This window comes from Gadus chalcogrammus, chromosome 12, assembly GCF_026213295.1.
Source record: "Gadus chalcogrammus isolate NIFS_2021 chromosome 12, NIFS_Gcha_1.0, whole genome shotgun sequence".
In the NCBI taxonomy this organism is placed as follows: Eukaryota; Metazoa; Chordata; class Actinopteri; order Gadiformes; family Gadidae; genus Gadus; species Gadus chalcogrammus.
The window spans coordinates 4,108,249-4,121,581 of NC_079423.1; the positions used below are offsets into that span (position 1 = coordinate 4,108,249).

The 13,333-nt window shown below is 50.5% G+C and overlaps 1 protein-coding gene across 1 annotated transcript in view; it reads left to right on the plus strand.

Annotated features, from left to right (window-relative positions):
- lnx1 (ligand of numb-protein X 1) overlaps positions 1 to 11,553 on the plus strand; it is a 43,667-nt gene extending 32,114 nt beyond the window's left edge. The window contains exons 5-11 of the mRNA XM_056603204.1: positions 215 to 423; positions 842 to 1,270; positions 3,882 to 4,016; positions 5,828 to 6,005; positions 7,704 to 7,950; positions 9,628 to 9,786; positions 10,326 to 11,553. Of these exons, the coding sequence (XP_056459179.1) occupies positions 215 to 423; positions 842 to 1,270; positions 3,882 to 4,016; positions 5,828 to 6,005; positions 7,704 to 7,950; positions 9,628 to 9,786; positions 10,326 to 10,461 (1,493 nt within the window). The 3' untranslated portion in view covers positions 10,462 to 11,553. The remainder of the gene's footprint in view (positions 1 to 214; positions 424 to 841; positions 1,271 to 3,881; positions 4,017 to 5,827; positions 6,006 to 7,703; positions 7,951 to 9,627; positions 9,787 to 10,325) is intronic.
- Positions 11,554 to 13,333: the final 1,780 nt, after the last annotated feature.

Below are 13,333 nucleotides of genomic sequence, written 5' to 3' on the forward strand. Positions count from 1 at the left end.
CTCCCCCCTCTCTCTGTGTTTCTCTCATGCTCTCTTTGCCTTCCCTCCCTCTCCCTTTCTGCCCTCTCTCTCTCTCTCTCTCTCTCTCTCTCTCTCTCTCTCTCTGTCTCTCTCTCTCTCTCTCTCTCTCTCTCTCTCTCTCTCTCTCTCTCTCTCTCTCTCTCTCTCTCTCTCTCTCTCTCTCTCTCTCTCTCTCTCTTCCCTGTCCCTCCAGTGCTGGCTCTACCCCAGCTCCATCACCTGATCCCTGACGGGGAGCTCACAAGCATAAAGATTACCCGGGTGGACCCCGCCGACCCCCTGGCCATCAGCATCGTTGGGGGCAACGAGACCCCGCTGGTGCGCATCCTGATCCAGGACATCTACCGCGAGGGGGTGATCGCCCGAGACGGACGCCTGCTCCCCGGGGACATGATCCTCAAGGTGGGCACTCGCTCCTGGCCCCCTTTTGTCTCTGACAATAGGAAACAGATCCATGTATGGATAACGGACAAAGATTCATGTCTGAATAAATCCCCCCAATCATTTAGTTGTTGATTGTAGTCTACAAAATAAAAGCCCCCTAGGCGTTGTTATTGTTTTGCCGCTCTGATGTATTCGATCACTTCCTCCTCTTTATTATGCAGTAGAAATGGCAGGAAGTCCCCCGGGACCGTGTTTGTTATGCTCTCTTCTAGGCTGTGTTGTGTTTGGCTGACGTCGGCGTAACGCTTCGCTGTTGTGTTGTGTGTTGTTGCTGTTGTAACTCCAGTCCGGTTGGCTCGTTCAAAGAAATAATCACCCCTTGCGGGACGATAAAGTTTGCCATTGAACCTGAACCCCTGTGCTGTTGACGGACCAGGTGAACGGCATCGACATCAGCAACGTGGCCCACTGCTTCGCCCTGGCCACCCTCAAGCAGCCCTGCACCCTGCTGCGGCTCACCGTGCTGCGCGAGCAACGCCACCGCTACCGCGCGCACTCCCACGGCCACGCCCACGACGCGGCCGGGGGCGGGGCCTACCCCGCGCCCCACAACCACCACTCGGCGTCCTCTCCGCCGGGGCGGGACGACAGCGTGCACGTGGTGCTGAGCAAGAACGCCCCCGACGAGCAGCTGGGCATCAAGCTGGTGCGGCGCCCCGAGGAGCACGGCGTCTTCGTCTTCCACCTGCTGGAGGGCGGGCTGGCGGCGCGCGACGGCCAGCTGTGCGTGGGCGACCGCGTGCTCGCCATCAACGGGCACGACCTGCGCTACGGGGCACCGGAGCATGCCGCCCTGCTCATACAGGTGAGCCGGTCGAGTCCTGGAGGCTCACCGTTTCCTGAGTCACGGTTAATGGGAGGTTCCCACTGAGGCGAGAGTCGTGGCGAAATGCCAGTTCGACCGCCCACGGGGGATGGGGGGAAGGTTGCGTTTAAGCAGCGACAGTGGGACGGAGTTGCCCAAAAAAGACGCAGCCGGCCTGCGGTGATCTTACTGGATGTAGCCATGCTAACATAGCTAACATACTAACTAATAATAAAACTGTGAATAATTATGTTCATAATTATGTTCATACAAACAAGTAAAAACAGATATTAGGGATGTTAGGGCAGAAACCAGGAAAAGGGCATCAACAACCGCAGCCGAGTGGTACATTCGTTGTGCTGGGCTGTTCTGGCTCCCTGGGCTACTGTTGGTAATTGTGGTGATGGTGGCTCATTAGTCGCTGGCTGCTGGCTCCGTGCTTAATGCAGCTAATAGTTATAATTGCGGTGGTCCTCCAGTGGGCTGAGCCCGAGGCGGGATCTGCTTCCCGGGCCGTGAGGCAATGGCACCCGTGTATGTGCTTAATGGTGGTTCAACGGAGCTTGTTTTGCGGGCTGGACGGCTCAGCGTTTCTGAGTTTCCTGAGGAAGGAGACCGGCCGGCAAGCTCCCGCGGAGCCAAGATGGGCGCTCCAAAGGCAGCCGTTTCTGTCAGAGATTAAGAACTGGCGCTGATGCAATTAAATCACTTCAATTAAGACGATAACGAGGTGGACCGGGTAATTTAGGAGTCAGCTCCGCGCCTTCGAGAGCAGCAGAAGTCTCAGAGGAGGGGAGCGGGGGTAGAGAGGGGGAGGAGGTCGAGTGGTGTATTCAATCACATGGGTGCCTGTGTGTGTGTGTGTGTGTGTGTGTGTGTGTGTGTGTGTGTGTGTGTGTGTGTGTGTGTGTGTGTGTGTGTGTGTGTGTGTGTGTTTGTGTGTGTGTGTGTGTGTGTGTGTGTGTGTGTGTGTGTGTGTGTGTGTGTGTGTGTGTGTGTGTGTGTGTGTGTGTGTGTGTGTGTGTGTGTGTGTGTGTGTGTGCGCGTGTGTGTGCGTGCTTTTGTGCATCCGGGCACAGCTGTGTACGCGCGTGTACGTGCATTCGATTACGTGTGTGAGAATAAGTGTAGGAGGCAGCTCAAGAGAGTCACAGAGGAGCAGAGGACAAGAGGAGGAGGAAAGGAGAGAGGAGAAGAGCAGCAGGAGGAGGGTGAAGGAGGTGAACAACAATCTAAAATGGAGGAGGAGGAGAAGATGATAAAATTGTGTTCCCTTTAGATCCATCAAGACACCGTGTGCGTTGCTAGGTCGGCTGCTGTGTTCTCGGGCACAGCAAATTTAGAAAACAGGAAGCTAGTCGCAGCTGAGAACATTCTGTCTTTTCAGACTGCAATGCAAACCTGTGGGTTAGCATGTTGCGTCGTGCGGCGCGCCGGGTCAAAGTATAAATAATTTAAACTCCAGAGCGAATCCCCTCCGCGAGAGGAAAAGGCGAGGAGAGGAGAGTAGAGGAGAGGAGAGACCTTAAATTGGCAGTAAAAACAATAAGGAGCTGTCCAGGGCCCTCCCGGGAAGAGGTGTGAGGCGCACACTGGCTGTATGAGATGAACCCCCCCTCACATTAATCTGCTTGAACACAAAACGCTTTACTGTCCCCTACGATCACATCACTGCTGGCCGCGCCGAGGAAGCAGCCGTGCCTACCCAGCCAAGGGCAGATAAGGGGCCGCCGCTGGGTCCAGGTGCTCTGGCGACACGGTGCTTATCACCCGCAGACCTGGATGCGTCTGAGGAGATGAGCTTTAGCTGCACATTCGTCATCTATTACAAACAGAAGCCAATGTACCCAGAACACGATGGAGGGCGGGGCAAGGAGGGATTATTGGACTTTTTTCAACAACAAATGTATCACAGAGATTACAACTCTTTGAAGTAAACATCTGATTCAAATCAGCCGGAAGACATAACAAACAAGAGAATAGTTTGCAGATGAGATGTTATTTAGGTCCCTTTTTTCCTACGATGCATCAGTTAGGAGTTTGGTGTTTCTTAAGAGCTGAAGATATGGATCTGGGTGAGGGGGAGCCGTGCATTGGTTGCACCCACACAACCCTAACCCTAACCCTAACCCTAACCCTAACACTAACCCTAACCCTAACCCGGTTCTAATTATATAAATAATATAAATCCTTATTATACATTTGCATTTGTAAATAAAATGTTCAGGGCACTCAATGTTGCCTTAGGGCTCATTATATAAACTGTCAAACTATAATTTAGTTTTGGAGATGAGCAGGTAGTTACACATTATAATATAGTTGTATTTGAGTAGAAGTTACCGCTACAGGGGCTAAGGAGCTAACCTGGCGCGTCCCATCATAGAAACAGTCCACAAAGCACAGAGATGCAGCTGTTTTCTTTTTGCAGTGCACAAACGCTTCGCCCATCCCTTTGCCCCCCCCAGCGCCACCCCAGCGCATTTCTGCTCCAGAAACTCTGTGGACACGGGCCCTTACAGTGCAGAAAACCTCAGCAAGGCGCCGTTCCACCGTTCTGCCCCGTGATGACCCAATACTCTCCCCCCCCCCCCCCCCCCCCCCCCCCCCACAGGCCAGCGAGGAGCTCGTCCACTTCATCGTGTCCCGTCAGATCTGCCTCCCCACCCCGGATATCCTGCAGGAGGCCCCCTGGGGGATGGAGGGCCCCCCACCCTACTCCCCCGTAGACCTGGAGCCCTCAATACTGGTGAAGAAACACAGACACACACACACACACACACACACACACACACACACACACACACACACACACACACACACACACACACACACACACACACACACACACACACACACACACACACACACACACACACACACACACACACACACAAGCACATGTACGTGCAAATATACATGCACATATACACGGACGCAGGCAATAACCTATACATTTGCATGCACACACAGGAACATAAACATATTATCCACACACACTCTCACACACAGGCACACACACTGATCAGCACTAACATATGAATTGTGTGTCCTCTACTCATGCAGAAGAAATTTCTTTCATGTAGAAATGATCCCTCAATTTATTACCCCATTAGAGCTGATTCACTCCCGATTCACTCCTGATTAACTCCCCTCTACACTGACATAGCTCTCTCAGCATCCCTTCTCCCACCTCCTTATCTCCTCTCTCATGAGCACATCATCTTCTCCTCCTCAACTCCCCCTCCTTGTCCCTTCCTCCCCTCTTTCCCACCTTATCTTAACCCCTCCTCACCTCCAACTGTCCTCACTTCCTTAAGCCCTCTCCTCCCCTCTCCCCCGTCCTTCTCACCCCGCCTCCTCACCTCACCTCCTCTCTCACCCTCTGGCCTTTCTTCTCCTCTCCCCCCCCTCCCCCCCCCCTCTCTCTCTCCTTCCCTTCAAGTTCCTCCTCCACCTCATCACCTCTCCTCCTCCCGGCCCCCTTCTCTCTCCCCCTCTGTCCCCCTCAATCAGACCGGCCCCCTCTCTCCTCCCACATCCTCCTCCTCCTCCAGAGAAGTTCCCGCTCCTCCGTCATTACAGGCTTCTTACGACCTTGCGTGTTCCTCCGGTGATAAATCACGTCGTGCTCCGGACAGACATTGTTGTTGTACAGTGTCTCCCGGAGACCCGAACCCGGCTTCAAAAAGCTCCGGGGGGAGGAGCTACATAAAGGCTTCTTTATGCTCAAAACGCACCCGCAAGAAAACAACAACCTTGTGTAGCTCCAACGTGCCCGCGCTAAATATAGCCCCTTTCATGTGTGGTCTTTTATACCGCGGCACGAAGTGACGGTCGCCGTGACAACCACGACGCTGCCATGCCGCGCCAGGCAAAACAAACATCGTCCACCGACCTCTACCCGCGACGTGCACTCGCATATTAAAGAGGACACGCGCACACATACACACACACACACACGCTCACACATGCATACATGCACGTATTAACACCCACATATTAACACATCACTGGAGGGGTGATTGTCAGGTGAATGGGGCAGTAGATGTTGCGAGAGAGTTAGGGTGTGTGTGTGTGTGTGGGGGGGGGCTGAAATGTGTTAATGCAGCACATGGAAGGAGGCTGGCTCTGTTCCAGCTAGCACAATGTGTCAAAGTGCTGCTCACTGAAGCACATTTGATACTGACTCATACACACCATAAGATACACACACACGCTATTATACGCACATGCCATAATACACACACACACTATATTAGGCACATGCATACACACACACACAAACACACACCATAGAGGCACAAACACACAAACTATAAACCACACACTGTATCGGATAGACACACACACACACTAACACGCACCCACACACTAACCGTGTAGGCCATAATGACTCACAGTCAACACCTTTCAAATTTGCAGTCAACCCTGAAGCGCTGCAAACACTCTCAGCGACTCTGACTGCATCACCTCGTGATCCAGCCGCAGAGAGGTGGTCGCAGGTGACCCAGAGGGCTCGGCCTCTTCCGCCGTTCACTTCCTGTTTCCTGTGTGCAGGACTCGTGCCAGAAGCCCGCGTGCTACGAGAAGACTGTGACACTCACCAAGGAGCCCTACGACTCGCTGGGCATGACGGTGGCGGGCGGGATGTCCAGCCGGGGCTGGGACCTCCCCATCTACGTCACCAACGTGGACCAGGACGGGGTGGTGGGACAGGAGGGGTCCATCCGCAAAGGTAATGACTCTTGTAATGTCGCGCTCCTCTGTCTCTCCCTCTACCTGTCTATCTCTTCACCCACCTCGTCTGTCTCTCTGTCTGTCTGTCTGTCTGTGTCGGTCTGTCTGGTCTACCTCTCCCTTTCTCTCTCCCTCTCTGTGGCTCCATCTATTTCTCCCCCTTCTCTTTCTTTCACTTGCTCTCTCTTTGTCTCTGTCCCTCTCTCTCTCATGTATCCTCCTTGTATCGCCCACTCTTTCTCTTTCCGTTTCTCAGTGTCTATCTCCGTCCGTCTCCCTCCCTCTTGACTTCCGTGGTTCCCTTTCTGTCTTTTTCTGTCTCATTGTCTTGCCATCACTCCCTCTCTCTCTCCCTCTCTCGCTCTTTCCTTCCCTCCCATTTCTCCCCCTTTCTCTCCCTGTGTCTCTCTTTCTCTTTCACCCACTCACTGATATCTACAAATGCAGGCATCTTTGTGTTTACGCCTCATTCCCCCAAATATTGACCCGAGGCGACCAGGTGTGTGTTTGGCCGCGTCCTGTCGTCCATGTTGTCAGGGCCATGCGTTGGGTGAATTCATCACCTGTGCCAGAAAACAGAAGGTGCGGTAGAGATAAACGCTGACTCGTGTTTCATTACCGAGGTTATTTACCTAGCTTGCTATGCTACCGATACGCTACGCTAAGCCACCGCCACGCTCCGCCGCGCCCCAAATCAACTCTTAACAGGACAACGCCATCCTACAAGCCAACATTAGCATTTCAACGCTCGTAACTGATTAAAGGTGTTGCACAGCAGAAACGCTGCAGTTCCATGACATTACACAAACCCAGCAGGCACTAACGCACTAGCCTGTGTGTGTCTGTGTATGTGTGTGTGTTTATTTGTGGTTGTGTTTGTGAGTGTATTGGTGTGTTTGTAGGTGCATGCTTGTCCTAGTGTTTATTTGTGTGTGCGTGTTTATCAACATGTGTGTGTGGATGTATATTCGTAACTGTGTAGCCTTTGCGTGCGCAAATGTGTGCTTGTGAGTAAACTGGACGCGTATGCTTATGCAGTCTATCAGCGTAGCACCTGTGGGCTCCATGAAAAGGACAAGTTCTGCCCGTCTGTATTTGTCCTGCGCCTTCTGCTCAAGGTGTGCGTCTGTGTGTGTATTTGTGTTTTTGTCTGTGTGTGTGTGCATCTGCTTTTGTTTGTGTGTGCACTTTGAGCACGACACATTTGCATACAGTTTCACCGTTGAGCGGAGAGACGGTCGGCCTTTGAGGTCAACCTCTTCTGGCAAGCTGACCAGACCCCCCTGGTTGTCCCCGGCAACGCTTTGATTACTGGGGGGCAGGTGGGGGTGAGAGGGGGGGGGGGGGGAATCATAATGTGCAGGTGGTGCTTTGTTTTTGATGCCGCTGTGCGCCAGTCGTGAGCTCACTGAATATTCAGGAGTTAGATGATGAAAAATGGAAACTTCAGACGCCCTGTGAAGTTTCCTGTTTCCATTTGTAATGATTAACATTTTTATTAGCACTTTGGATTGATGCATATAAACAGGCACATAAGAAAAAAAAATGTACTTCATACTAAAATAAAGTGACAGAACAAACAAGAAAGGAAAATAAATTAGAAATTAAACCCTATATTTGTATGCAGGGGGAAATTCTCGTCTTCAGGGCAACATGTTTTCGGCGCTCTGATCTGCTCCCCTCCCCCCGGCAACAGGTGACATCCTGTTGAACGTGAACGGCCTGGACCTGACGGGGGTGACCCGCAGCGAGGCGGTGGCAAACCTGAAGAACACCACGTCCCCCGTGGTGCTGAAGGTGTTGGAGATGCGGCCCCCCGAGGACTGCCAGCCGGAGTGCACCCTGCCCCCCTGCCTGGCCCCCTCGCCCACCGACAGCAGCAAGAGCCCCCTGCCTAGTGACGACCACTCCCCGCTCTGGGTGTCATGGCTGCAGCTGCCCAGGTAGGTGGACGGACGGGTGTCTGACAATCCGTGGACACACACGCACAAACACACACACACGCACGCACGCACGCACTCACGCACACACACACACACAGACATAAACAAACACACACACACACACACACACACACACACACATACATTTACAGATGCATACACTATAACAAACACACACCTACACACACACACCTACACACACACACATACACACACAAATGCAGACACACACAAAAATACAGACACACACACTGATGCAACGCACACAAACATATACAGACGCACACACACAAACATACAAATGCATGTGGACACACATGGACACGCATTCTATAAAAGACATAGTCTCACACACACAAGCGAACACACACTGAAACCCACACATTACAAAGGACACGCACACATGCATCTGCCACCATTCTGCCGCTCCTTCCAAAGAGGAAAAAGTTTGCCGCTTGGTCCTATTCTTTTCTCTCAGCGTATGAAATAAATAAATAAGTTGGGTAAATAAATATGCGGGCTGACCTCTGCCAAATGCTGCTGGCTGCCTCCCAGCGGAGAGTGACACAACCAGCTGGCCCGCTCATTAGGAATTCATCTGAAACTTTTACATCTGAAACATTCGGAGCCTGTCAAAACTTTATAGGTTTGTTTAGAAGTCAGAGTCCTTTAGTCTCAACGTCGCCCTTCAAACAGCTTTCCCTGAGGCACTCGCCATTAGTGGGTCATTACCTCCACCTCTCTGTGTGTTCTCTCTCTATCTAGCTATCACCCTATCAATCTTTCTCTCTATCTATCTATCTATCTATCTATCTATCTATCTATCTATCTATCTATCTATCTATCTATCTATCTATCTATCTATCTATCTATCTATCTATCTGTCTGTCTGTCTGTCTGTCTGTCTGTCTGTCTGTCTGTCTGTCTGTCTGTCTGTCTGTCTGTCTGTCTGTCTGTCTGTCTGTCTGTCTGTCTGTCTGTCTGTCTGACTGTCTGTCTGTCTGTCTGTCTGTCTGTCTCTCTCTCTCTCTCTCTCTCTCCCTCTCTCTCTCTATCTCTATCTCTATCTCTATCTCTATCTCTCTCTCTCTCTCTCTCTCTCTCTCTCTCTCTCTCTCTCTCTCTCTCTCTCTCTCTCTCTCTCTCTCTCTCTCTCTCTCTCTCTCTCTCTCTCTCTCTCTATCTATCTCTGTCTGTCTTTCTATCTGCTCCATCCCTCCCTCCCTCCCTCCCTCTATCCATCTATCCATCTATCCAACTTTGGGTCAGCTAATATGCATATTGGGTTGTGGTTTACTGCTGACTTGAGGGATACCTTTTTTAGAATAGTTTAAACGGTTTGTAAGGTGTCATAAAGGTCCAGTACACAAACAGACTACCTAATGATCCGTAGCCAAAAGCAAAGTGCTACTAATCACTCAGTGCGGTGCGCTGTGCATCTATCCAGCAGAACCCAAAGCCCCTTTGCTCCGTCCCAGCAATGAGATGCTCTCTATATTCCGGGTCGCGTCACACATATGAATGGAAACACCTCGATGTAATGGGCAGATGTGGGCACCATGTGTGCGGACGTCATTGTCAAAATAACCTAAAGAGGATAAACATGTCGGGGTCCACTGTCTTACAAGTAACCCTCGTTTGGCCCCACCTTCTGCCCCTCCTCCCTGGGCGTGGCAGGCACCTGCACTGCTGTAAGGACATCATCCTGCGCCGCAGCACCTCCGGCAGCCTGGGCTTCAGCATCGTGGGGGGTCTGGAGGAGGTCAACTGCAACCAGTCCTTCTTCATCCGCTCCATCGTCGAGGGCACGCCGGCCTACAACGACGGCAGGATCCGGTAGGCTGCCCCCCCCCCCCATTCTCTCTCTCTCTCAGCCTCGCTCTCTCGCTCTCTCTCTCTCTCTCTCTCTCTCTCTCTCTCTCTCTCTCTCTCTCTCTCTCTCTCTCTCTCTCGATGTTCTCAATTTCTGGTTCTCACCATCTTTTTTCTCTCACTCTTTTTGCCTTATGGGGGGATTTGTTGCACCCTCCTCCTTGGATCGCTCACGCTTTTTGCTCGGTTTTCGTTCCCTCCATCTTCTTCTTTTATCTATTTTCTGTAATTTTTCTCCTTCCACCTTTTTCTCTCACTTTTCTATTTATTTTACATATTTTCAGAGATTTATTGTTCGCTTAGTCTATAAGAAGATATAGAAATATTGTATGTCAAAATAACATGGACAACAAGACACTGGTCCACACGATTCATCTAAATCTCCTTCCAAACCAATGTTCAATAGTTGGTATGGACCAATGATATGTAACATACGTTAATCACATAAGACCTGTGCATCCGGTGTCTGACGATGTGTGTGTGTGTGTTTGTGTGCCCTGCAGGTGTGGAGACATCCTGCTGGAGGTGAACGGGAAGAGCACGTGGGGCATGACGCACACTGCCCTGGTGCGTCTCCTTAAGGAGCTGAGGGGGAAGATCACCCTGACCATCGTCTCCTGGCCCGGCAGCCTGCTGTAGCGGACCCTCCGGCCCCCATCCCCGACCCCCTTTACCCCCTTTACCCCCCCGGTGGTCCTAGTAGCCACCACCCCGGAACGTGGAGGGGCGGAGTTTAAAGACTGACCACTTGAGTGGGAGGGGCCTAGAAACAAATTGACAAGCACGGACTCCTGATGACGGACAGGCCATGATTTGCCTCAGAGTGGAGCTTAAAAGGGAGGCGGGGCCTATTGTGGAACTCTGAGCAGGGGAGGAGCCAGTTGGGAAAGGAAAAAACTACTGGAAGCCTGTTACCCGAGTTAGATTGGCCCTATTTCCCAGGATGCAATGCGGAAATAGGTGTGAGGCGCTGGTTGGGCCCTATCCACGAGGATGACTGGACGAGCTGGAGGAGGGGATCGCTGTTTCCCCAGACATGGAAACCCAATGACTCAGGTGGAGGTTTTGGTCTGGGGGACACAAAAGTTGCCAATTTCAGTAGTTCCTGCGTTTAGGGTATGCGTTATGTTCTGCTCACATTTCCTTAACTGTAAAATGTTGGGTGTCAAAACAAAAAAAATTATATATATATATATATATTCTGATCCAAGCGCTTGTAAGATGTTATTTTTTTCTCGTTTGTTCGTCGGTTGGTTTGTTGCTTTGGCCTTTTTAATGCGGGGCTGTTATGTCGGCACGGACAGTGGTTGTTACGTTTTGTCGGGCTGAGAAACACATTGCCAAGTAGTTTGTCTGTGTTGAGATGTCGCTTCATCGTCACACCACTGGCAAAGTAAAAACTAAAAAGAAATATAGGAGAAAAAAAACGATAGAGTATTAGTGTGTTCATAATCTGTAAAAAAAGAAAAAAATATAAGAAATACAATATTTAAGGTGACATCTTGGAGGCCTTACTAATTTTCCTACTTTTGAGAAGAAAACTAAACTGACTTGGTTCGTGTGTGTGTGTGTGTTTTCTTGGATGTGTTTGGTGCACATCTGCCACAGCCATCTGTTCCACCGCAGCCTGTGTAGATTATCTGATGGTACTTTGGGTAAAATAATCAATAAAGTCGTTTGAAAATGAAGAACGCGCGTGTCGCAGAATGTTTACTCAGCTTCCTAGCTTAAAATCACAACACTTATATACATTTACATACACGTAACAACATTTTCAAAACAACTCATTTCAGTAACATGTTATCTAAGAGAGTCTTTTCTGTCACATCAGGGCAGTTGAATGCATTCAGACATGTGATTGGTCGGCGGGAGGACCAGCTTGTCAGTGCCAGGGCTGCTATTGGTTCTCCTGGTCAGCAGAGGGAAGACGGCAGGGCTTCATGTGCTCCTGCCTCCTCTTGACTTCTTCCGTTTGTGGCGGCCCTCTATTTCCTCCTCCTGTTCCTCCTCCTGACTGTCCTTCCTCCTCCTGTCAAACACACTTCTATCAATGTGTGTGTGTATGTGTGTTTCAGATGTATACACAATCCGTACTTGTGCGTGGTTATATATACAGTATGTCTATTTGTGAGTTTGCAGTCTGTATGTGTGTTTATTTGTGTATGTATGCAGCATGTGTGTGTATACATCATGTGTGTGTGTGTATACATCGTGTTTGTGTTTGTGTGTGTGTGTGTGTGCGCGTGTGAACCTGTGCGAAGCCTTGTGTCGTCGGTTCTTGGCTCTCTGTTTCTCCCCTCTTTCCCTCACTCTGTGGTGCTTGTGCTCAAAGTCTCTCTCTCCCGCCACTCTGCTCAAACGGAGAGTTCTTTAACCAACAGTAGCTTCTGACTGGATCAAAACGGGGGCGCCCGGCTTGCTACTGTCCGGTAGATGGATTGAGTTAGTCATATAACTTGACATTTACATTTTAATGTCGATTTGTTCTTCTCCAAATGTTTGTGAACAAAGTATGCAAAACAAATCAAGTACCTCTATGATTTTTTCGACATACAAGTCAATTTAACTTCTAATGCAGTCCTACCTGCTGGCATTCATGAGCAAGAGGCAACCCCTACCTGCTTCTTAACAACCTGTCTCTGTATTCACTGTCTAACCCCTACCTTCTCCTTGATGATGTGCATCTGAATTCCCTGTTAACCCCTACTTACTCCTTAATGCTCTGTCTGGTACTGGCTAGCCCCTACCCGCTCCTTGAACACATGGCTCTGTACTGGCTAACCCCAACCAGATCCTAATGACTTGTCTCTCTATTGTCTCACCAATATCTGCGCCTTCATTTCCTGTCTCTGTATTCACTGTGTTACCCCTGCCTGATACAAGCATCTGCCAAAAAGCAAACACAAAGTGAATAGCCCTGAGTGATCAAATCTAGCTTGTGTAGCTTGTGGAAAGTCCACAGCACTAAGCCTGAATACTGTTGCACAGCGGCGGTAACATCCTGCCACCTGACCAGCCGTGCACGTCCCAGCGCGACCTTCCCGTCCCGTCCCAGAATGCCCGTCCCAGAATGCAGTATGTCCTCAGAGCAACTGAGATGCTTCATTATTCACTGAGCAAGATGTGGTCGCAAAGGGCCCCCGGTCCCACACACACTATCTCACTGACCCACACAAACACACACATACATACACACACTCACTCATTCACTCACACACTCACAGCATCACTCTAATGTACAGACTATAACTCTCTCCCACACACCCACACACACCCCCATCACATTTATCATTAATGTAAGGACCCTACCTCAACCTCATAGGCACACACACACACACACACATTGTGATATAACGCAAACGGATTAACCATAGAAGGTATTGCGTGTAGCATGCAGCTACAGTAGCATGCGGCTACAGCAGCATGTGGTTGCAGCAAAACTGTGTGTCGGTGGGGATAGGAAGGTTAAACCACTGGAACCCACTAGCTGCCGCGGTGCTCAGCATCTGGT